Source organism: Gopherus flavomarginatus, chromosome 2, assembly GCF_025201925.1.
Source record: "Gopherus flavomarginatus isolate rGopFla2 chromosome 2, rGopFla2.mat.asm, whole genome shotgun sequence".
Classification (NCBI taxonomy): domain Eukaryota; kingdom Metazoa; phylum Chordata; order Testudines; family Testudinidae; genus Gopherus; species Gopherus flavomarginatus.
Genome location: NC_066618.1, coordinates 162,636,442 through 162,661,002, shown reverse-complemented (window position 1 = coordinate 162,661,002; position 24,561 = coordinate 162,636,442). Strand labels below are relative to the sequence as shown.

Sequence of the window (24,561 nt, the reverse complement as noted above, 5' to 3'; positions counted from 1 at the left end):
GCTTCTGAGGGAGCTCTGGGAGAGTGGCTACTTCATTCCCCTTAGCTCCTGAGCTTATCCCAACCCTCACAATAGGCAGGACAAGGCCCAGGGCCCTCCAGGGGCAGGAGATGGTGCAGAGACTTCCAGGGCAGGAAAGGGAAGGTTACCTGCAACCCTGTGTATGCTGCCTACTGTGTACAGATCAAGCATACAAGAGCTCGAGACTGCATCAAGGTCTCCAGCACAGAAGTTAGGTGCTTATCAGCACCCCAGATCCATCTCCCTCCCCATTAGTCCCCGTACAAAGAGGCTTCACAGAATCTCCAATACGGGTGGGTCCAGAAGAATTTTGAGGCAAAATAATGGATATAAAGTCTGAGTCTCACATGAGTTGCTGCTAACATCCGCTAATGCTGTCAGAAGCCACGTCTGCTCTCGCTAGGGCTGCCTTTGGCTCTTGGGACAGATGTGTCATTATTCACCCTTTTGCCAACAGCCAGGCGCTGCTAGCACAGGAAATGAATGAACATTCGCCACCAACTTGCAGCCTGAGCTCAGCGCACTCCCTTGTCCGGCGTGGGTTCCCCTTACTGTAAACATTGGGCAGAGACAGTACCAGGCTGTAGAACACTGTTCTGGCTTGAGCTAAACCTTGTTATGGGTCATACATGGCCACTGCTTTCATTCAGAATAAATGTAAAGAATCCATTGTGATCACGTGACTGAAGCAACAGCAGCAGCACCTAAAACATAGGCACATGGAAAAGCCAACCAGAAGCTCAATTATGTGGCTCAAAGGGTTTCAGGTGTATGGACGGGGCTTTGACTGGGGGAACAGTTTCTCTAGTCTGTGGGTGCGCACAAGAGGCATAAGACAAGGAGACAAAAGACAGAAGCAGAGAGAAAAAGCCAATAAACATAACCTGGAAGCACAATAATGTGGTCCTGAGATAAAGCTAAGAGACAAAGCTCTTTGGATACAGACTGCAGTCTGGAAGGCAGACTTGGGACAACCAACGAAGGAACTGTGTGTGGGTTTGTTTGTTTTGTTCCTCCTGTGTTTGGGGAAACAATTTCTCCTCCCAACTAGAAAAACTGCCAGGGTCCCAAATTTTAACCAGCTGCTCAGGCCAAAAGGGGTAACAATAAAATGTAATGGTGTCTACTGCAAGGAAGATCTTCAGGCAAAGTATGGCAAGCTTTTAATGAAAGGGGAGGAGAGAAGGAATCTGGGATAGAGATAGAGGCAGAGGAAAGCTGGTCTTGTGCTTAAAGAACTGGTTGGGCACTCAAAAGATTTGGGTGCAATTCCTGGCTCTGCCACAGAATCCCCTGTGTGACCTCAGGCAAGTCAGTTCATCTTTCTGGGTCTCAGTTCCCACACCCCAATCTGTAAAATTGGGAGAATAATCCTCCCTTGTCCCAACCTGTGTCTGCCTCATCTGTTCAGATTGTGAGCACTTCAGGACAGGAACCATCTCTCACTATGTGTGCATACAGGGCTTAGTGCAAGCGGCTTCTGAGCCAAGTTGGGACCATTAGGCATTACAGTAAGGATACCAGAGACAGAGGCACAGAAAGCTCTGGAGGCAGCTGGTCTCCAGAAGGGAAGCTGTGTGCACAAATGGAGGAGAACAGAGCTGAAATTGGCCCTATGATGGAAATGCATTTAGCAGATTCCCCCACATAGCTGTGCCAACGCCCTCTCACTGCTCTGCAAGCAACCTGCTTTTCCATGCCTTGGCTCTCCACAAACAGCTCTACTGATGCATATGAGTCCTGCCCTACAGCCCCCCTGCCTCTCCAGAGCACAGACTGCTAATTGTGCCAACTTGGGCATTGGGTCTATTGATGCAGGAAACAAACACACACAAGGGGTTAGGGGGAGACCCACCACCAAAGCCATTGGTGATGGCATTTCAGGTGTTCCCAATCAAGTCAGCTGCTTTGCAGCCAGCAAGCCTGGCGTATGCAATATCTCCCTCTTCGCTTCCCCAGCCCCTTTTTGAAAAGTTACGGTAATCCCACGGCTATCCCCACAGGCAATTAATGCCAGGCTGGCCCAGCCATGTTATCGGAAAACAACAGTAACAGCTCGTTTACTTCAGTTGCTTCGGCTTCAGGTCAGGGGGAAAGCTCCCGCTCCCTTCGCAGCCTCATTACTACCATGCATGGACACAGCACCAAGGGTGGAGGGCAGAAGGAATGAAGGGAGGGGCTGGGAGAGGCAGCTGCACTAAGCCACATCCTCGGCTGCTCTTAAAAGACATTGGAGAAGAAACTTGTAGGAGCGCAGGATAGAGGAAACATCCTTAGCAGGAGGCCAGGACAGGAGAAAAGCCCTCAGCAAATGGGCACACAGGGTGGTGGACGAGGGCAGGAATGGGGATGGAGTGGCATCTGAGGCAGGACAGGAAGGTGGGGTCTAGTCAGGGCAGGAGTGGTTGGATCCTCTGCAATAACAAGAGAAGAGCAGCAGGAGAGCAAGGGATAGAGCTGAACAAGGGGTGGGAAAGGGAAACTGCAGGCAAGAGGCAGTGCACCCATGTGTGCAGGCAGATGGGTGTAGGACATTCAGGCTTTAGAGATTCAGGCTTTTCAGTCCCTGCTTCAGTCCCCACTGGGTTGGCCAAGATGGTGGCAGTCACATATGCACCACTTAATCCATCAAGAGAGGGCTAAAGTGGGATGCAGGCCTAGCGTGGGCTCCTCCGTCCGGGGCTGAATCCCACACTATGCACAAGAGAGGTGCAACAGATCAGCATAGAAATGTCTATCCACTCCCCGTGTTCCCAAACCGGCACCTCCTGCTCACGTCCCCTGGAGCTAGTGGTGATTCCTCCAGGAGTTTGGAGAGACGCCTGAGCAGCAGCTCTAACCTGCTTTGCGGTGACACTTAGCAGCTCTGACAGCCATTTGGAGAGGAATCGGATCTTTCTGAAATTTAAATAACATGTTTTCCGCATTTGGCCTAGGAGACAACCTGAGGATAATCACGTTATGCCCCATGCAGCCGTGAAAGCAACACTCTCCTTTGCTGAGCATTTCTCTATCCCATATCCCAGCCTCCCACTCTGGCTGGCAGTTCTGCCCCCTCCTCCCCCCGCCCCAATTGCCAGAAACATTTCCTGTTAATCACGGGTTGATTTTTGGAATAGATCAGCCCACAAATTAATAATCTCTGACGCCAGACACTTCACTTTTCATATTTTTCCACCAGCTAAATGTTTCCTTGATGATAATTTAATCCAAAATGCGGGGGGAGAAATGGCCGTGCTGTCTGGAACCCAAAGGCTGAGCTCCCTGGAGCACCTTTGCCTCAGAAGTTAAAACCAGGAGTTCGACTCAGCAACAATATGATTTTACTGTCCATTTTTAAATCCTCCCTTTGAGCCACCTCTCAACTAGATTGAGAAGTCTTCAGGGCAGCAATTAGGTCAGGCAAGGCATTTGTACAGCACCTAGCACAATAGGGGGTCCTGATCCTGCCTGGGCATTAATCAGGGAAAACAATCTAGCCGCTGCCTTCAATTAACCCTTTTAGTGCTGAACAGAGAAGGGCACTGATAGGAGATCTATGATCATCTCCATCTGTGACCTGTCTGCTGAGCTCTTCCCCCCGCCCCATTGTGATGCTAGATGTTTTGTGAAGTGGACAAAACTGAGAACCAGTAAACTCATTTCACGCAGGCCACTGAGCTGACAGACAATAACAGCTTTATTTCTCTGAGCCTGTGACCAAGGAGCATAAATAGGACCCTTCCAAATTCACAGTCATAGGATTTTAAAAATCATAAATTTCATGATTTCAGCTATTTAAATCTAAAATTTCAAGGTGTTGTAATTGTAAGGGTCCTGACTCGAAAAGGAGTTGTGGAGGGTGAGAGTCAAAAAGTTATTGTAGGGGGGGTGCAGTACCACTACTCTTACTTCTGCCCTGCTGCTGACAGCGACGCTACCTACAGAGATGGGCAGCTGGAGAGCGGCGGCTGCTGGCTGGGAGCCCAGCTCTGAATACAGAGCTGCCAGCAGCAGCCCGGAAGTAAGGATGGCATGGTATGGTATTGCCACCATTACTTCTGTGCGGCTGCCTGCAGAGCTTGGCCCTCAGTCAGCAGCCGCCACTCTCTGGCCACCCAGCTGTGAAGGCAGCAGCGCAGAAGTAAGGGTGGCAATATTGTGACGCTCCTAAAATAACCTGTCAATCCCCTACAACTCCCTTTTGGGTCAGGGCCCCCAATTTGAGAAACGCTGGTCTCCCCTGTGAAATCTGTATAGTATGGGGTAAAAGCAGACAAAAGACAAGATTTCACAGTCCATGACGCATTTTTCATGGCCGTGAATTTGGAAGGACCCTAAGCATAAGGCTCTGTAGTCCATTACCAACGCCCCAGAGTAACCAGTCACTTGTTAGTATCTGCCCACCATTCAGCAGGGTCAAAAGTCCAATGGTGGCAGGCTGTGCTCACGCCTCCCCTCTCCTTCACCCGTGCCCTGAGCTGCGGCCCTGGCTGTGGAACGTGAGCCCTCTAAGACAGGAGCATTCAGCTGGCCAGCACAGTGTGTCACCATTATAGGCACATGAGCTACCTCACTGCAGTTAAGAGCATTAACCTCTCACCGGAGCAGAGCCATATGTCACTTCACTGCTGACAAAAGCAGCCGTTTGTGCCCTTAACTGGTTTTATTTTGAAGCGTCTGAAGGGACATTTTTCTATTAGCCTACCCCATTCCAGGAACGTGCACTTAAAGAAGCCCTAACCTTCCAGACGGTGCAATGAGCCATGTAATGTACCTCTGAAGAGTAATAATATTCCAGCCCTTCCACTCCTCTCCTGCCTCGTATATTACCACAACCGAACTCTGTAGCCATAGTGACACGGCTGATGGAGAGCAGGGTTCGTGTCATGCACAAGGCAAATGGTAAGGGCTTGGCTTTCATCTCCAGGGTTAAAAGGAGAATGGGTGAAAAGAAGTCAAGGCATTGCAAGTCCTGATTTTAGCTGGCTGGAGATGTGGGGGACTGGAGAAGAGGGAGAAGCCAATGGAAAGGTAGCAGCAAGGGGTGGTCATGGAAACTGATGGCCAAAAGTTACAAATGGACTGGGATGACATTCCAAAGGATGCTCAGTGGGTGGCACTGAAGGAAAGACGCAGAGAGAAATCTGAGGTTCTCAGATTCCTCCTTGACAGACAGACCACTGAATTCTGTCCAGCCAGTCTGCTCTTACTTGATTTCAGTTGCCAGGGCTAATGAGTGACTTCTTGGTCCCAACTTGAGACTCCTGCAAAGGGTTTAAAGATTTTCCAAGGGAGGGCACTCAACCTTGTCAGAAAAGTCAGACCCCTTTAAATTGTCTTAAGCTGGAAACCCCAACAAAAATAAAGATGTAACAGCCTTGTTTGGATTATCGGTAGACATTGAACCTGGGAACTCTGTATCTAAAACCATGAGCTGCTCTTGCCTGACCCAGAGGATCAAACCTCTAAGCCAGAAACAAGTAGCAAATTCAAACCTATTTTTCAAGACAGAAACCTACATTACAATGGATGTAAGATGACAGTTCCTACCAGTAGCTTAAGAGTAAAAATCCTTACCAGGACGTTAAGTATCAGAGGGGTAGCTGTGTTAGTCTGGATCTGTAAAAAGCGACAAAGAGTCCTGTGGTACCTTATAGACTAACAGACGTATTGGAGCATAAGCTTTCATGGGTGAATACTCACTTCATCAGACGCAACAAGATGTTGTGATCCCAAACCCAACTATTAAATATTCAGGAAATTCAGTGTTAAGGTTATTAAGGATTGGAAATGCAGAGTTAGAGCACCCAGACAACCTTAACTCCAGGCCCACAGTGACTGACAGAGAGGCCCATGGTGTTAGCATGAATTACAACTAGAGCTGGGAGAAATTTTCCATCCAAAACTTTTTTCACTAAGAAAAAAATGCAGATTAGGAGACACCAAAATGCTTCACAAATTCATGTCAAATTCACTGACTTGTTTCAGTTAAAAAACTGAAACCCTGAAAAAAAGACATCCCCAAAATTGAAATGCTTTGATTTGGAACAATTTTTCATTTCAAAATTTATTTCAATCTTATATTTAAAATGCATTAAAAAAGCTCAAAAATGAAGCATTTTATTCAACCAAAAATACATTCTTTCTTCAACTTTTTGGTTAAAAAAACAACAACATTTTCTAAAATTTTGTTTCAGGTTGACCAGAATTATTTTCCACCCCGATTTTACAGGACAGCCACAGACTGAAAAATTAGTTACTGACACAGCTCTAGTTACAACTGGTCTCTTTGGCACACCTAGACCCAGGAGTCCTGACAGACTTGACCCCAGTAAGGTTCTTCCCTCTTTTTAGCAGCTGTACGCAGAGTCTGATCCAAATACAGCATGGGTTCTTCTCGTGGGAATCAAGACAAAATTGTGTGCCTGGTCCATCTGGTCCATTTTCCCCTCACTGTCAGGGCAGAGAGCTCTTGCTAAGCAGTAAGGTAGACCCAGGTGTATACAGTTGTTTATATCCTGAGTGTACAGCTGATCTGCCTTGCTTTTAAACCCATTGATTGGAGCTGATCAAAAGTTGGAATTTCTGACATATCAACATTTGCTTTCATTCTGGAACAGGATGAAAAGCTGAAATTTTAAAAAATAATAATTATGGAATGGAAATTCCAAAAAAAAAAATGTAGAAACTTTTCATTTAGACATTTTTGAAAGACATTTTGACATTCCTGAGGGAGCCACATTGCATTGTGTGAGATATAGTCCTCCAGGGAATGCTGCTCATAGGAGACAACAGGTATCCAAATGACAACACCCATAAGGCAATGAGCTAGAAAAATGCAGCTTTATGTTATTTTTTAATTGATTCGAAATGAAACATTTTGGGTCAATTCAATAAAGTATTCAGATCTGGGTCAAACTAACCCACAACAAATACTTCATTTCAATTTTCCCCAATGGGAAACTGAAAAGAAATATTTCCAGCAGAAAATTTTGATTTTGCAGAAACTTCATTTTCCATTGGGAAAATCATTCAACAGAAGATTCCCAACCAGCTCCATCATTCATATTTTTTTCATAGAACCAGAGAAATGTTGGGCTTGAAAGGGACCTCGAGAAGTCATCAAGTCCAGCTCCCTGTGCTGTGGCAGGACCAAGTAAACCAGGACCTGGCAGGTACGTATCAATCTGTTCTCAAAATCCTCCCGTGATGGTGATTACACAGTCTCCCTTCAAAGTCTATTCCAGAGTTTAACTACCATTACAGTTACAAAGTTTTTCCTAATATCTAACCTAAATCTCCCTTGCTGCAGATTAAGCCCATTACTTCTTGTCCTACCTTCAGTGACATGGAGAACAATTGATCACAGTCCTCTTTATAACAGCCTTTAACATATCTAAAATTGTTATCAGGTCCCCCCCTCAGCCTTCTTTTCTCAAGACTAAATATGCCCAGTTTTTCTAACCTTTCCTTACTGGTCAGGTTTTCTAGACCTTTCATCATTTTTGTTGCTCTCCTCCGGACTCTCTCTCCAGTTTATCCACATCTTTCTTAAAGTGTGGCACCCAGAACTGGACACTGGACTCCAGCTAGGGCCTCACCAGTGCAGACTAGAGAGGGACAATTACCTCCCCTGTCTCACATATAACATTTCTGTTAATATACCCCAGAACAGGGGTCAGCAACCTTTCAGCAGTGGTGTCCAAGTCTTCATTTATTCACTCTACTGTAAAGTTTCACGTGCCAGTAATACATTGTAACATTTGTAGAAGGTCTCTTTTTATAAGTCTATAATATATAACTAAACTATTGTTGTATGTAAAGTAAATAAAGTTTTTAATATGTTTAAGAAGCTTCATTTAAAATTAAATTAAAATGCAGAGCCCCCCAGACCAGTGGCCAGGACCCAGGCAGTGTTAGTGCCACTGAAAATCAGCTCGCGTGCCGCCTTTGGCACCCGTGCCATAGGTTGCCTAGTCCTGTCCCAGAATGATATTAGCCTTTTCCATAACTGCAACACATTGTTGACTCATATGCAATCTGTGATCCACTATAACCTCTACACCCTGTTCAGCAGGACTACCAGCTAGCCAATTATTTCTCATTTTGTAGTTGTGCATTTGATTTTGCCTTCCTAAGTGAAGTACTTTGCACTTGTCTTTACTGAATTTCATCTTGGTGATTTCAGACCAATTCTCCAGTTTGTCAAGGCATTGTTGAATTTTAATTGTGTGCTCCAAAGTGCTTGCAGACCCTCCCAGATTGGTGTCATCTGCAGATTTTATACACATATTCTCCACTCCATGATCCACATCATTCATGAAAATATTGGCTAGTACCGAACCTAGGGCTGACCCCTGTGGGACCCCACTAGATTCATCCCCCCCAGTGTTCTTTAACCTGTTCTTTCATTATTTTGCCATGGGACTAACATGTGGCTGGATGTTCCTCATTCTTACTCTGCAATTGTACAATCCTTAGTCAGGTGAGCACTAACTCCACAAGGAGTCTTATGGCCTTCCATAGGCAAGTGCTCACCAATGGGACACAAGGCTGCACAAGCTGGTCCTGAGAAAAGTCCTTTCTCCCAGTAGAACATTTAAGCCTTTCTGCTTCTTCATACTGGTACCCTTCTTCAAACCCTATCACTACAAGGTCCTTTCATGTCCATTTTGGGCATCTGGAAATCAAGATCCCTCAGGTAAAATTAAAAAAAAAAGATAAAAACCCAAACCAACCAAAAATCAACTCTGCTTTTTCTCCAGAGCTCTTGCTTTGAACCTGCCAGCCAGACCTGCCCCCACCACTGGACTTTCTCATAAATCACAGCATGTCCAGATTGACAGAAATGGCCATCTGCCCTCTCCACCCAGGGCTGGCACCTGGTCAAACAGCCTCCTGGAACTCCAGCACAGATGCCCCATTACCCAGTCACTTATTCCCATTCCTGTTCTCCTCACCACTGACTCCCCTGCCCAAAGCATGGGAATGGCAGCAGGGTCTCAGCCCCTCAGAGGGAGAGGGGAGCTGTGTCTAAGTGTCTCCATCTGTGAAAATCTTTGTTTAATGGACTTGACACTCTGCTGGGCGAGAGAACACGTTTTGTGTGTCTACGAGACAAATGAGCAAATTACGAGCTCTCCAGCCCACTTTATCAATTCCTTATTATCCAATGCTTGGAGGCAGCTGGGTCCAAAGGAAAAAAAAAAGTAAAACACCAAACCACAACACCTCTGTGAAAAAAAGAAATCCACTCCAAGGAAGAGCCTGTACTCTTCGCGCTGACGGTCATGCCACGGAAGATGAGAAAGTAGCACGTTCCAGCTTAGTTCTGTCTTGCCAATTTCTCCTCATCTGCACCCCCAAATGCCCCTCCGAGCCCTACTATGCTTTAGATTGACCTAGTTACATCACTCAGGGGTGTAAAATTTTTCACACCCTAGTGCCATAGTTAAGCTGACCTAACCGCCAGTGCCGATGTGGCTACCACCACTCAGGGAGATGGATTACCTCCATCAGTGGACAAACCCCTTCCATTGGTGTAAGTAGAATCCACGCTACAGAGGCACAGCAGCAGCACAGTACCTGTGTTCCCAGCACCCATAGCGTAGACAAGACCCTAGGTAGTAACTAACAGAGACAGACCAGGAAAATTCTGTGCTGCTGTAAACTGGCACATTTGCACTGAAGTTAATGGAGCCCTGCCGATTTTCACCAGCAGGGAATTTGGCCCTGGATTCATTGCACCTTTCTGGCTATTTTCCCAAGCTGTCCTCTCCCAGGGGCATGACCCCAGGGTTCTGCAGTATCCATTACTCATCCATTGACTTTAGTGGGAGCAGGAATATGTTGCTTTGCTGGACGCATCTGGCAGATGGATTCCAATGTCAGGAAATGGGAGGCACCAGACACAGCTATACCCCTGCTCCCACTGACACCAATGGGAATCTTGAATGTCTGAATGGAATCGAGGTAGATAAGAAAGGGGAGGACCTGCAAGCGATGCTTCAACAGTTACACAGCTGCAGCAGGGAGACCCTTGGAGGTGCATAAATCAAAGAATTCATTTCAAATAGAGAGGAAGAACCAGTGCCGCATAGAACGCACATGTGCACATGGGTCATCTGGCTTGGGAAAGGGTCCCACAGGCCTGGAGACAATACAGAGGAGCAGAGAGAGGGAAGAAGAAAGGAGACGTAGAATAGAAGGAGACACAGAGATAGAGGGAGCCCTTGAGGGAAGGAAAGAAGGCAATGTTGGGCTGCAGAATTAGAACTACCCTGAATACCCAAAGGCAGATAATAGCGCCCAGAGGTCCCATGCTGCTCCCAGACTCCATCTCTGCAAGGTCTCCCAGGAGTAGAGCACTCCCCAGAAGATCCAGTTACAGAGTCTCAAGGTCTGACCCAGCCCTGGGATCTCAGGTGGTGGCTCTATGTAACCGGCTCCAACAACTGCACAAAGCCATTCGCCTTTTCTAATCCCACTTACCACAATGGTTGGTTACCAAGGTCACTGTGTGGTTGCAAAGCGGACTCCTCCCAGCTCAGAAAAATTAGCAGGGGGAAGACCCAGGAGATTCAGTCTGGTCTGTCCCCACCAGGGACCAATGTAGGGTCACCTCTGCACTTCTCTCTACATTTGCCTCCCACTGGACTCTGCGGCAGAGCGTTATTAGTTCATTCATGTTGGTCCAGCACTCTGCTCTCAGTTACACTGCTTTAAATTCCAAGTAACTCCACAGAAATCAGTGCAGTGCCACCAGATTGGCACCAAGTCACTGAGATTAGACTCTGGTGCAACACATTAATTATAGATCTATACATGTGAACCCCAAGAATCTGCTTCTGTTGCCCTGTATTTCGTAGCATCATCAGCGCACGGTGTGTGTGAACCGCTAACGAATGAGAACAATAAGTCTCAATTCTGCTCTCAGTCACACCAGCGCAATCCAAATCTCCCTGACTGGAGCTACTCTCGATTTGCACTTTTACTCGCTTGCTGCTTTATGTGAAGAGCATCTGCCCTGTAGTGTTTCATGCCCACTTTGCACGGGGGGAAATAATAGCATGAGGTGCAGGGCAATTGAGAATCAGGCCCAGACCATTCTCAGTAGCATCGCTAGAGATGTCACCGTTATTCATAACTCCAGCCTGCAACATCTTAGTCACAGAATTATGATTGCAAGGCACCCGGGGAAGGGGGGCGCAATATGAGATATTATGGGGTGGGAGATAGGCTGGAGAGAAAGGGATTGAGGAATGGGAAAGGGAGCTAATGTTTTATCATTCCCCTGGAGGCTGGCAGAAGGTCTATTCACAGGCGAGAGGAAGAGAATATAAAACAGTGAAAGCATGTTTTGTTTTGCTTTTATTACCTGAGAAAATTGAAGCGAGTCTGAATATATCAGAGAGACGAGAGGTGACCGGCTCGTAAGGGGAAGCTTCATAAAATTCTTCTCCTGGAGTAGGGGAAAAAAATAAAATAAAAGAGATTGAAACCCCGCACTGAATAAACCCAACAACCATCCGTGCTATTACTGAGCTGCCCCCGCAAGCCACGGTGGGGGAAGCCGGTCATAAGGCACTAAGGGGATTAGGTACTAAATCTCACTGAATTTCAGCTGGATCCAGCCACGGAAATTCCTTTGACTCCCCTACAAATCCTATTCATCCTGGAATGTTCTGACCATTCATTTCTGCAGAGCTGGTCAAAAAAATGTGACCATAAAAATTTGCCCATAGGAAAATGTAATTGTCAAAATTGACACTTTCCCCACAGGAAAATGTCAATTTCACCAAAGCTTTTTGATTTCCTGTTCCAGGAGAATTGAAACAAACGTTGGTTGCAAATGGACACTTCAAAACTAAATGAATTTTTTTTTCAGTTCAAAACATCTCATTTTGGCATGTCGATCAAAAATGTTGACTTTTCCCAGATTCAAAACTTTGGGGGATTTTTTACCCCTGCTTTGCAAAAACTGTCAGTATTTTGACAGTATCTTCTGATTCAGAACAGAAAGTTATTTCAACATGTCAAAATTCTCCCCTCACCGCTGAACAGCTCTAGTTCAGGGCTTAGCCTTTGTTAGAATTATGGCTGATTTTGAGGGGGAAAGAAAAGGCATTTCCAACCTTGAATCGTATTGATAAGCAGTTTCCTACAGTTCTTAGTATCATTGGATCCCTATCTAGATAATAATACAGTGTTCAGCACCGTCATATCACAGCTCCTCCCAAACATTAATGAATTTACCTACAGAGCCCCGCTATAAATCTGTTGTCATCCTCATTGTACAGATGGGGAAATTGAGGCACCAAGAGGGTGTCTCTGTGTGTGTGTGTGAACGCAGCAAAGTCATCTTGTAGCAGAGCTCAGAACAGAACCCAAGTCTCTTGACTCCAAGTCCATCTTCTCACAAACACTTTCCCATGTGGCAGAAAGGTGTATATTTGCAGGGAAGGGGGAAGAATTTGGGTGAATATTTTCATTACAATTTCAAATGTTTTGCTTCCAAGACCTTCATTGGGGTTTAATAACCCAAATCTACAGACCCCAAACAGGCTCAGCAGAATGCAACAGCCCCTTGCTAACAACCCCACCCAGGGACCATAACTCTGCCAAAGACCATGGCATATTAACCCTTGGAGCACTGGTATGCAGCGAGCTCAAGAGCTTGTGGCTTTTCTCCAGGGTGGCTTCACATCTCCATGGAACTGAGTGAAGCTGCCAGTATGACCAGTATACATAAAACACCACACTAGGGGCCAAAGCTTGGGAGCACTCCCATTGACTTTAACAGGGTAAGATTTTGGAGAATTGCTCTCCAGGGCAATGAGCCCATTACTAAGTTGTCTTCAAGCATCTCCAGGAGAGATACAAAAATTAGCTCCAGGTGACGACCTCTCTTGCACGCACACACACCTGTGCACACAAATTCCTAAACCAAACTGCACCCCCAAAGAGCAGCCATCAGCAAAGTCAAGAATAGGACAACAAGCCGTATGGGTCATGAAAGCATTTGTCCTTCTTAAGGAGAGATTCATGAAAGGACCGTTAATATCAGTCCTGGACCCTGAACACTCCCATTGTGCCGGGGCTCTTGCTAGAGAGAGAGAAAAAAAATCAATGGAAGGCCACTCCGAGCTCCCAGCAGAAGACTGACCAACAGCCTCGTGCATTGGTTTCCATTGTACTTAGCCATGCTTTCAGTGAGCTCCCGGCACATCTCTGTGGATTGGGAGAGAGTCAGGCCTCTTGGAGAGGGCCTTTCTGAAGACATTTCCTGCCTGAAGGAAGGGCTGGCAGATGCTGAAGTGCCCACCCTCCTGATAAGTGAGCTGAGGTTGCAGTGGAGGGATTAGGAGCAGATGAACTGCCACGCCACACATGGTCCCGTAAACCAAGGAGGACACTGGGTCTAACCACACTGCCCGCACTGGCTCCCTGAAGATGGAGGCTGGGCTGGGGATGGCTCCCTTCCAAGCTAGCTCTCTGCTGATCAGCAAAGGGGATTCTCCAGGAAAGGGACAGATGATTAAACAGAGCAGCCTATTTCCAAACCCAGCAGGCAGGCCCAGAGCCTGCTCTGGGTTACATCAGTATAGACCATTGTCTTTGGGGGGCAGTGACACCGGCGTAGCTGAGAGGAGAATCTGGTCCTGTCTGCCCAAACCGGTACTAGGAGCTGTGGTGCTAAACTGGGAGGGTGCCTTGCAGATAAGGCACAGTACCAGAACTCTGGGGAGCTGGGTTCAATCCCTGGCTTGGCCACAGACTCCTTGTGTGACCTGGAGCAAGACACTGAAGATCTGATTCTTAAAATGTGTTTAGCTGCCTAACTCCCATTGCAATCAAGGAGAGTTAGGTGCCTAAATACCTTTAAGAATATGGGCCTTAATCTCTCCATGTCGACAAAGCAGGGATGATCATCTTTCCTTGGACTGTTTGGACTGTAAGCTCCTGAGGCGGGGACTGTCTCTTGCTATGTGCATGTGTTGTGTAGGGTGACCAGAGAGCAACTGTGAAAAAAACAGGACAGGGGATAGGGGGTAACAGCCACCTATATAAGAAAAAGTCCCAAAAAACAGGACTGTCCCTATGAAAATGGGACATCTGGTCACCCTATGTATGCGCAGCCCCTCCCACAATGCGGCCCTGATCTCAGCTGGGTCCTGTGGGCACTGCTGTAACACAAATTACAGCTAGCTACTTTTCACTGTGGTCATCGGCTTGCACCCATCACAACAGACCCAAGAAATAATCATGAGGCTCTCCAAGCGCTTGGCGATCACTGCTGAATTCATCCTCCCCACTCCTCACCAGGAAAGTATGTATTATTCATCTCTATTCTACATTACCCACACCACATGCAGTCAACAGGGACTGACTCCACCACCTCCAGTGGCAAAGCACAAGCCTCAACCACTTGAGCTAAAGGAGTCACTATTAACTAGCAGCAATAACAGGCTCTTATCCTCGAGGTGGGCCAGCCACTGGCATGAGAACACAACATGATTTGGCAGAGCATACAGAGGGGGAAGTGAAGCATGAAGGGATGGGTATGGATGGGTGACTTTACAGCAAACCAAGCCATGGGGTTGGGATGACAAGTGGGTGTCAGGAGTGACAGGGGACCTCCAAATTCCACCTTCTGCCTGGTTTCAGGTGTACAGATGTGAAAAGAACTGACTCTTTTCAGTTCACTAGGGATTCCAAAATGTTTGTTTTGAGCTGAACCAAAACTTTGAGCAAATCAAAACACAGATTAATTTTGAAACATTTGAGTTTTGCCTTTACCATCCTTAAACTGCTTTGATACTAAAATAAAGAATTTTGAAACAGTCACTTCAAAGCAAAACACAAACATAGAGATTTTTCACATTTTTTTTTTAACAAAACAAACCTCACAATCTGTCAGTTTTGGTAGACCATACAGATGGTGAAGTAAGGCATGGAGGATTCAAATCAGCCCTGATCTGAGCAGCTGCAACTCTTTGAAATCAATGGAAGTTCCATCCTCTTGTGCCAGAGCTGATTTTGCCCAGATAGTTCAAGTGATTTGCCCACTGTTTTCAAAGGCAGAGCCAAAATCAGAACACAGGAGTCCCAATATGGGGTTCCCTGCTTGCTCCCCAACATCAACACACACCAACATCCACACTCTCGGATCTGCTTTTTCTTTTTCTTTCTCTCTCTCTTCAAATTCAAATTTGCAAGGCTGATCTGGAGTAAGGCTACATGCACAAAAAAGGGGGCCTTCTCCTCATAAGACAAGTGCTGGGTTACAGACCTTTACCACCAGGTCATGGATTCAAATCCAGCCAAGGTCTATAGTGATCAAAAACAATTTCTCCCATGAGATTTATGTAACTTGAGTGGGATTCAATTTCAGTCCTAGTGTTTTAAATTATTGGTATGATAGTATTTACAATTTCACATCAATCTCAGGGCTCCATTGCCCCGGGTGCTGTACAAATAGAAAGTAAAAGATACCTCCTGCCCCAGAGAGCTTACAGTGTCACTAGGTAAGACAAAACAGAATCTGTTCCCATCTGTAGGGTGGGGATAAGACACAGGGAAACAAAGTGACTTGCCCAAGTCACACAGGGAGTCGGCGACAGAACCAGAAACAGAACCCAAACTTCCAGAGTCCTAGTCCAGAGCCTTAACCATGAGACCATCTCTCCAACAGCCAGGCCTTACCTCCACAAGAACACTCATCATGCTAATTGTCCTATATTAGACTCGGTTGCCCTCTCACTCCTGGGGGTAGAGAAGTCTCTCTTTCTCTCTCTCAAGTGAAGGGGAACATGGTGGGAGCTTGCTCTAGCCCATAGGTGATGCACCTGTTCTGTGGATGAACAGAGATCTCACACAGTGACCCATCAATTAGTTCGCTTGACAGGGAGGATGCTCAGCCAGAGCAGGAGGAGACAGGAGGCTTCTGTTTTTAAAAAGATGTACAAGCCTCCTAACAGACTGTGGCCAATGCCCACTTTTCTAGGCTCTTCTGGATCATTCAGGATATTATTAGCCTGAGCAGGCTGTTTTTGTCCCCCATAACTAAGAAGCCACTCAAAACCTTCTGCTGGAAAAGAGGCCGATTAATGGGGAGGAAGCAATCAGGCAGGGCCGGCTCCCCTTCCAGCAGCTCCTTTATGGACCGTTATAAATGCATTTCACTACAGGAAATCCTTCAAAAGGATCGTGAGGCAAAATTGGTTGTCAGGAAGCTGGGACTGAGCCACTCTCCTTTCCTGCTGCAGAGCAGAAGCAAGACTGGGATGGGACCCAGATAGTGGGGAGATCAGGGCCGGTGCAACCATTTAGGCAAACTAGGCGGTTGCCTAGGGCACCGAGATTTGGGGGTGCCAAAAAGCGCCCCCAAATTTTTTGACCGGCCGCTGCTGCTGGGATCGAGAGGGTGTCTGAGCTGCCGGCGGCAGCCGGCAGCCCAGGGTGTCCCCTGGGTCAGGGCGCCGCCGCGGCAGACGGCAGCCCAGGGTTTCCCTGGGCCAGGGGATCCCCTGGGCTGCCGGCTGCCGCGGTGGCGCGCTGACCCAGGGGATCCCCTGGGCTCTATCCCATTTAAGTTTGTATATCACTTGGCAATTATTGTTATGAATATTATTACTTATGTATTCTGTGTCCAAAAATGTTCTAGGATCTCTGCAGACATATAAAAGAGACTCACTAGCCCAAAGAGCCTGTGATCTAAATTAAAAATGACACCAAGTGATAGTGACAAACAATGGGAGCAAAATAAGGAAATGGGAAGAGGAGGATACAAAAATCAGGTGACATAGTTGTTAGGTTCACATCATGTTCTGCAAAATCTGTACAGCTTTTTATATTCCCTTTCCTGTTTGTATCTAAACTGTTCCCGCATTTTCTAAACTTGAAGTGATTTTCTGTTTCATTACTAAACAGACCCCTTACAAACAAACCATAACTATTGCATGTGTTAAAACCTACTAAGCCCCCACTTCTTAGCTTAAGAGCTCGTTTACACATATTTCCTATCTTACTTCACCACCAACCACCCTTAGCCCAGATCCCCAACCCAGGTGACTGTAAGCCTCTCATTCTCTGATATCTCCACATCTCTTCCATCCCCAGCAATCATGTCCTTATTTCAGTAAGTAAGTATTTTCATTGCCCAGAAATGAGAAGTTTACAAAAGTTACTCTTGTTACCAGAGGCCTTGATCCACCTTCATAGAATCACAGAATATCAGGGTTGGAAGGGACCTCAGGAAGTCATCTAGTCCAACTCCCACTCAAAGCAGGACCAATCCCCAGACCTTGAAGTCAGTGGAAAAATTCCCACTGATTTCAATGGGTTTTAGATCAGGCCCAGAGGCTCCAAGAGCCACTTCTTCCTCTTCCTTCACAGAAGCCCTTCAACATCATATTGCCTCCTGTTCCAGCAATCAGCTCAGGCTCTCTGTTAAATAATAAAGAACTTCTGGGGCTATTACCTCAGAAAAGCAGAAAGTTTGTTACTCCTGTTTTATTGTCCCATTTGAAATAATTCTTTAAAATGTAGGTTTCTCTTGTGTAAGGTAACAAGTGACTCAGGATCACCATCTAGCCACAACATGCACGATGCTGAGAAATAAGTAGGTGTGGTGGTTGTTTGCTGACAGGTAAAGCCCTGATTTGATACTAAATACTGGAACAGACATGAACTATTAATATCTCTAGAGCTCCCAGGTCTCTCCCATTGATAGCCTCCTCTTTCGAATCAAGCAAATGGGATTCGCATGTGAATTCTTACAATGTAACATTCAAGGATTAGCTGGACAGCTCGGAGCACCTTGGAGTTGTACCTTCTGTGAACTTTAATCTTTTATCATTCTTTCTAGCAGAGCAGCACAATAGTGGGATCCTAGGTTGTATTAGCCAGATGTTTTCCTTACTAACTTGGAAGGTTGCTCTCCTATTATTTTGTCAGATGCTTGAATTGCACCTATCTCAAGTGAGGTAAAGTAGAACAAGGCAAAACATCTTAACAGATACCTCCTGCATAAGTGATTGCAGGATAGGGGTCTATTTCTTTAAAACAAGCCTGGACCGCAATGCCTCTGAGAAACTTGACAACCCCTAATATGGAACAACTTTTTGCTCCTATCCAGAGCAGTTGCTGTTACACCAGTAGGATAAGATCTGCCTACATCTGTGCTTTTGTTTAGTGTAATGGTTGCAACATAAACCTAACAAGGCTTGAATACTCAGGCTTAAGCTTGAAAGTCATCTTGATCTCTTAATCGATATTTACGTCAAACAGTTGATGAAATTCAAATAGTTAATTATAGTAAGTGACATGCATTCTCTATCCTTTACTTTTAGTAGTGAACAAGAAAAAGGACTGATAGGAATAAAATTTCATTTTTTTTCATTTACAGTTGATGCAGCCTCATGGCAAATTAAAAAAAAAAGGACTGGGGCACAATTTCGTGACCGTGTATTGTGTATAATGTATGTGATTTTTTTGGGGGGTGGGGGCGCAAGATGGAAGTTTCGCCTAGGGCGCAAAATATCCTTGCACTGGCCCTGGGGGAGATCAGCAAGAAGAGAGAGATAGGCTCCAATAGCTTTCACTGCCATTTGGTGGCCTCTGAGAAATGAATTGGTGGGTCTCAGTCCACTTCCCCCGGCCAGGTGTCTTCATGGCATGAAGGGGCTAGAGAAGTAACTCGTGCTGAGACAGCACGAGCAACAACAGCACAGCTATTGCGCTGTGAGCTGAAACATAAGCCCACAGATTGTGTTATGGTCGCACTGGCCACTCCAGACCTCCCATCTCAACTGAGCCTAAGTCACCTCAGCTCAGATATGGTACAGTCAGTCTTCCACAAGCTGTCCCATGGCCTCACTCTCTGTCCACCTACCTCATCTCCACTGCCCAGGGACCAACCTGGCTGAAGCCACCTGGAGTACACATTACACAGCACAGACCCGCCGGCCCCAGTTCCAAGCTGTTCCCATGGTGACCAGCTCCTTTCGGCAATGGACACCTGCCCTGTCCACTAAATGTGCCTTGTGAGGAGTCCCATGATTGGGTATCTAGCAGCAGGAAGAAGGTACCAATTGCCTTTTGGGAGGGGGCAGCAGCGCTGCAGGCCCACAAGAGAAACCAGAAGGCGCCTGCTGGAATTAGAGACCACGGACTGACCTCCTGGAGGTGACCAAAGCACACTGAGAGGAGCCTCAGTGATGTGAGAGAACGGAATTCCAGCCTCCAGGCTGGAAAGAAGAAGAGCAGGAAGAACACAGAGAAAAGGCAAGCTACAAGGCGGCAACGTCGTCTAGTGCATAGAGCACTGGACTGGGGACTCAGGAGACCTAAATGCTATTCCTGGCTCTGCCCCAGACCCTGCTTTGTGTCCATGGGGGAGCTGCTTCTCTCTGTGCCTTCTCTTCCCATGTCTGCCCTAGCTAGCGTGACCAGACAGCAAATGTCAAAAATCAGGATAGGGGATGGGGGGTAATATGAGACTATATAAGAAAAAGACCCAAAAATCGGGACTGTCCCTATAAAATCGGGACATCTGGTCACCCTAGCCCTAGCTAGACTGTGAGAGTTTTAGAGCAGAGGCTGTCTCTGACTATCTTGGTTGATGCCTCTGCTACAGTGCTACAAATGAATATTGAGAACAACAACAACAACCTCACCCTCCTCATGTGTTATTTTGGCCTGTTACCACAGGCTGGTGAAACTGAAAGGCCTTTAAAAGAAAAGGAAACACTTACACTTATCCTGTAAGAGTCCCTCGTTTAAATCGTGCCAACACGTTCACCGTGCTGGGTTTGCTAATGTTCTGATGACAAATGGCACCTTTATTAAAGTGTGTTTAGGAAACACTAACCTCTCTCTATATTGCTCTGCCAATGTAATAAATAATTAAACACTGGCTGAACCTTGCTGCTCGCTAGGAAAATTACCCAGTATTAAAAGGGCATCAAACTTCCCCTAAGCTGGCTGAGAAGCAATTAACCTCTGGGAAAGGCACTGGGGTGAAACCAACCAGCCTTAATGCTGGGGACTAAGCTGCCATGCACCAGGACAATGCAAAACTTGCTCACTTGGAAAGGTGAGCGGAGAGCAGTCTATTGGCGAGATGCATTGTGAGAGAATCGAACCTCTCTAAAGCATCACATATTGGCAGTGCCAGAGACAGGATACTGGCTAGATAGACCACTCTGATCCAGTGTGACAGGTGGGGGATTACTTCATTGAGAGATCTAGTTATGGAAGGAGATGGGATACTGGACCATGTTGCCCAGAGGTCTGCTGCACTACAGTGAGTCTACCTGCAAAGTGAGGTCTCTGAAACAAGATGGGATTTTGTATGATGGCTTTGGATGGTCCTGCAGCAGCTCCCTGCTATTCTGGTCCTGGGTTCCCCACACAGCTCTGCCAATACCCCTCCATGCTGGGCAACAGCACAACCTTGTACAGATGGTCTGTTACCTACTGGTTAGACCACAGAAGTGGAGTCAGGAGTCATTCTGGGTTCTATTCCTGGCTTTCCCACTGACTCTGTGCATGAATTTGGGCCCTTTGGCCTTGTCATCACAAGAGGAAAAGGTGTGTTCTTACCCCTTTAGCTAATATGTGGTAACAGAAGGTAAAATCTGAGTGAAGGCAAAGTCATGCAGTTCTCACATGAGTTAACAGGTTGAGGTAAACCTAGCATCCTGGCCAGAGTCACCATCTCACCCTGCTAACCTATGTGAAAGCTACAGCCTGCCTTCCAACAAATGGTAAGAACACACCCCTTCTGTGCCTTAGTTTCTTTTGGTGCCTCAGTTTTCTGCTCTGTGAAATGGGTCTAATATTCTTCCCTCCCTCCTGAAGGTGGTGGTAGGCTAAATTCATTCATGAGTGCAAAGCCCTTTGAAATTGCTGAATGCACAGTGCTGTGGGGCAAATCACCATTAAGCAGAGATTCCCGCTTCCAGCCTGGCTTTTTTGCCATCCAGCAGCAGAGCTGACCTAGAGGCTAGGGTTTACCTCCACCAACTGACACATGTTAAAACTACAACTTGCCTCATCTTCACTTGCAATTTAACATCAGAAAAAAGTGTGTTTTAACCAAGCATGGGTGAAGGTCTAAGGGAGTCACCAGGGGCCAAAGTTTTCAGACGTGCTCAGCACCCATAATCAGGGCCAGATTTTCAGCATGTTTGGATGCTGAGTGCTTTTGGAAATCTGGTCCCAATGTCACAGACTTACAACACTTTAAATAACTGCAAACCTCTGGGTGGACACACTTATTCCAGTTTAAAAGCTGGTTCTATTGGTTGAGCTTACCCCTGTACCTTTACCAACACACTAAAACAACACAAGCCCAGTTTAACCTAATTGAAGAGTGTCCACACACAGAGTTTCACTGATTGAACTAAACTAGTTTAAAAATCGCAGTGATAGTTGAACAGATGCCACTTTGTGGGTAGGCCGCATTCTATTCTACCTCCAGCCTGGAGCCGCCAGGGAGCCACCTCAGGAGGATATACCCGTGTAAGGAAGAGGAACGTTATGCTTTTGGTTGCGCTGCATGGTTAGAAAGAGGAACTATTCCCCTTTCACTCCCTGCCACACTCCCTTGGCTCTTAATTACATGAGGAAAAGAAATTAATTTTTTTCACTTGCAGGATGCACTCCTATGACCCTCTCTCCCCCCTGACCTCCTTTCATCCTCTCTCTCCTGTTCAGCTCTCTCTGCTTTACCCTTGCTTCCCCCAATTTTTCCTCCTTCCACTCCACAATCAGGCCCAGGCTTTCAGCTGAGCTCAGTTCCCACTAAGGTACCTAAATAAGGGCTGGGTTTTTTATGGGACCTTCTGTATGTTGAATCTGCTGGTCACTCCTTTCAGGTGCCCAAGCAGGAGCCTTCGGGTACAGAGCTTTTTGAAAAATCTGGCTCTGAATCTTTAATGAGGCAGCCTGGTCCAGTGGCTGATGCATCTGACTAGGAGTCAAGAGACCTGTGGGATAGTCCTAGCTGTGCCACTGACTTGCTGTGTAACCCTGGGGAAGTCACTTAATGTTCTCTGATTCCATTTCCCCACCCATCTTTAAAATGGGATCAGTATCATGGGCAAACATATTAAGGAAAAGCTACAGAGCTCGCTACAGATAGGGCTGGACATGTCTTGGCTGGCTCGTTGTTGCTGGACAGCAAGGATGGATGATGTACCTCTGTCTGGAAAAGATCATCCAGGAGGCAGCCCAGGTGCAAGGGAAATGAAAGGGAGGAAATTTGCTTGCTACAAAGAGCAGCCTCGTGGCAGCTGAGATTGAGGCAGACTCAGGCTCATTCTAGTCACCAGTGACACTTTTTCACATATCACAGAGCAACCAACTGAGGGATACTCAGAAATGACTGGCAGCCCCTGCTGTATGCAGACTCAGGACGGAAATGACCAGGGTGGCTACAGACTCAGGATTGAGGGGCATGGGCAAAGCTGCGTCAAGAAAGCTTGTCAGCACCTGCCCACCATACACCAAATTCCAGCCAGCTCTCCCAGCCCCTCAGGTACGGGAGGGTTCCCAATTCCACATCCTAGCACAGCCAGTCAGCTGAGCCACTGATTGCGATGTGATAGCAAGGTGAGGGGAGGGCCCCGACTTGCTGATGTGGAGAGAGGAGGGATGGGAAGAGGCAGCTTCCTCCTCCTTCCCTTTGATGAGGAGGAGAGAGTAGATAATCCTCACTCCAATAAACAAACCAGCCCAGCGCTGGCAAAATCTAATTTCAATTACCTGCATTGCTCCCCTGTCTGATTTACACCCTCACTGGCCTGCAATCACAGCTGCCTCTGGTGTATCTTGAGGCAGTTCATTTATGAAAACAGCCAGCTCCGAGATCCCCTCATGTCCTTCCCACTGCTCTCACTGAACCCCCACCCATGCCAGAGAATGAGCTGTATTAAGGAGGTGTCTGGTTTTCTCCTGGACTTAGGGCAGCTGAGACACTGCATGTGGGGCTTTAGTACAGCCTACAGTCTGTTCTTGGCACATGCCCCTCTATGGCATGCACACAGCATCAAAGGTCCGTAAAGAGTCAGCTAAGCCTAATGGCCAAAGAAATAGCTTGGGCACCAGGAACTCCTGAGTTCTAGTCCTCTTCCTCACTCTTCTTTTTGGGGAAACTGAGGCATGGAGAGCAGACAATCAGTCCCATCCTGAACTCTAGCAGGGGTTCTGCACTCACAGGGGCTGAGGCTGGAATCATATTGTAACAGATACAGGACCACTGAAAGCTTCTTGTCTAGAACAGGGATCCAACCCCAGCTGTCTTGCTCCCTGAGCACAGGCCCCAGCTGCTTGAGCTAAAGGAGAATCTGTGGCACACAGCTGGGCAGGTCCAACACCACCCAGCAGCAGTGGCACATATCACTGTTAGAACAATCCTTTCTGCACTTATATAGCCTCTTGCACCCGAGGATCTCAAGACACTTTATAGAGAAGGGGAAGGAACTTGCCCAAGGTCACTGAGTGAATCAGTGGCAGAGCCAAGAACAGGAGCCAGGGCCACAGTTTGCCTTCACTGATGCCAACGTAAGTATGAAGCAACTCCACTAACTCCAGTGCAGTTGCCATAATCCAGGCTAGAACAGAGCAGAAGACAACAGGGAGTCTGCTTCGCCAGCCACGAGCTCACCCTGCCTGGAAGATGCGAATTCCCAGAGACAGCGAGAAGGGGATGAGGTGCCGTTCCCACCTGGCAAGCCAGGCATCCACTGGACACAGACAGGCAGGAGCCAATACAGTGCAGGGGAGGGAAATGCTCTGCAAGCAAGGTCTGGGGGACACTCATATAGATACACCAAGACTAGATTGACAGCCCGGAGCCTGCTCTGAGAGGGGAGCAGGCAAACAGCCCACGCACAGGCACCAGCTGGAGACCTGGCCCTCTGACCCCACTAACGCAAACTGGAAATTAACTCCCCGCTGCCTGCGCGATGGGCTCCCCTCTTTGTGACCTGTCTCGATGCCCCGACGTGTCTTCTCATTACAGCCCAATCTGCTCCAGTGTACGCAGCCCCTTCCGGGGTGAGGCTGCCTGGGATCAGCCAGGCATTCGCAGCTTGGCTATGAAAATACAGCCGCACTAGAGAAGAGCCCAACCCCACATTCATCTCACCCCCATCAACCCCTGTTCCAGCCCAGTCTGGTTCTTGTGAGGATGCTCCTTCCAGAATACTAATCAGCTGTTTAACATGGAGAGGGAAGCAGTGACAGAGCTAAGAGAGCTGCAAGGCTCAGGACTGCCCACTGCATTGGTGCAGCTCTCTGAGCTCTCAGCCCCTGTCATTGGCGATGGTGGTGGGGGAGTCTGCAGGGACTAGGAAGCCTCATGGGCTCTCCAAGTCTGGCAAATTCCCAAGGCAGGGGTGGGATGTGCCTGAGTCTAGAGGAAGAGAGTCTGGGAAAGGGGGATGGTGAGAAAGAATCTAGAGGAGGACAGTGGAGAAAAGGAGGAAGAGTCTGGAGGGGAAGGGGAGAGTTTGGTTCTTTCTTCCCCATCCCCACCCATCAATTTGG

General features: G+C 47.2%; 1 protein-coding gene across 3 annotated transcripts in view; it reads right to left on the bottom strand.

Moving 5' to 3' along the window:
• Positions 1–24,561, bottom strand: part of GFRA2 (GDNF family receptor alpha 2) — a 111,812-nt gene that overhangs the window by 70,544 nt on the left and 16,707 nt on the right. For 2 of the 3 annotated variants that reach the window (XM_050940088.1, XM_050940089.1), the window contains exon 3: positions 11,381–11,464. The exons of the other annotated variant lie outside the window; for it this stretch is intronic. In XM_050940088.1, the coding sequence (XP_050796045.1) occupies positions 11,381–11,464 (84 nt within the window). The remainder of the gene's footprint in view (positions 1–11,380; positions 11,465–24,561) is intronic. 3 annotated transcript variants of the gene reach the window in all.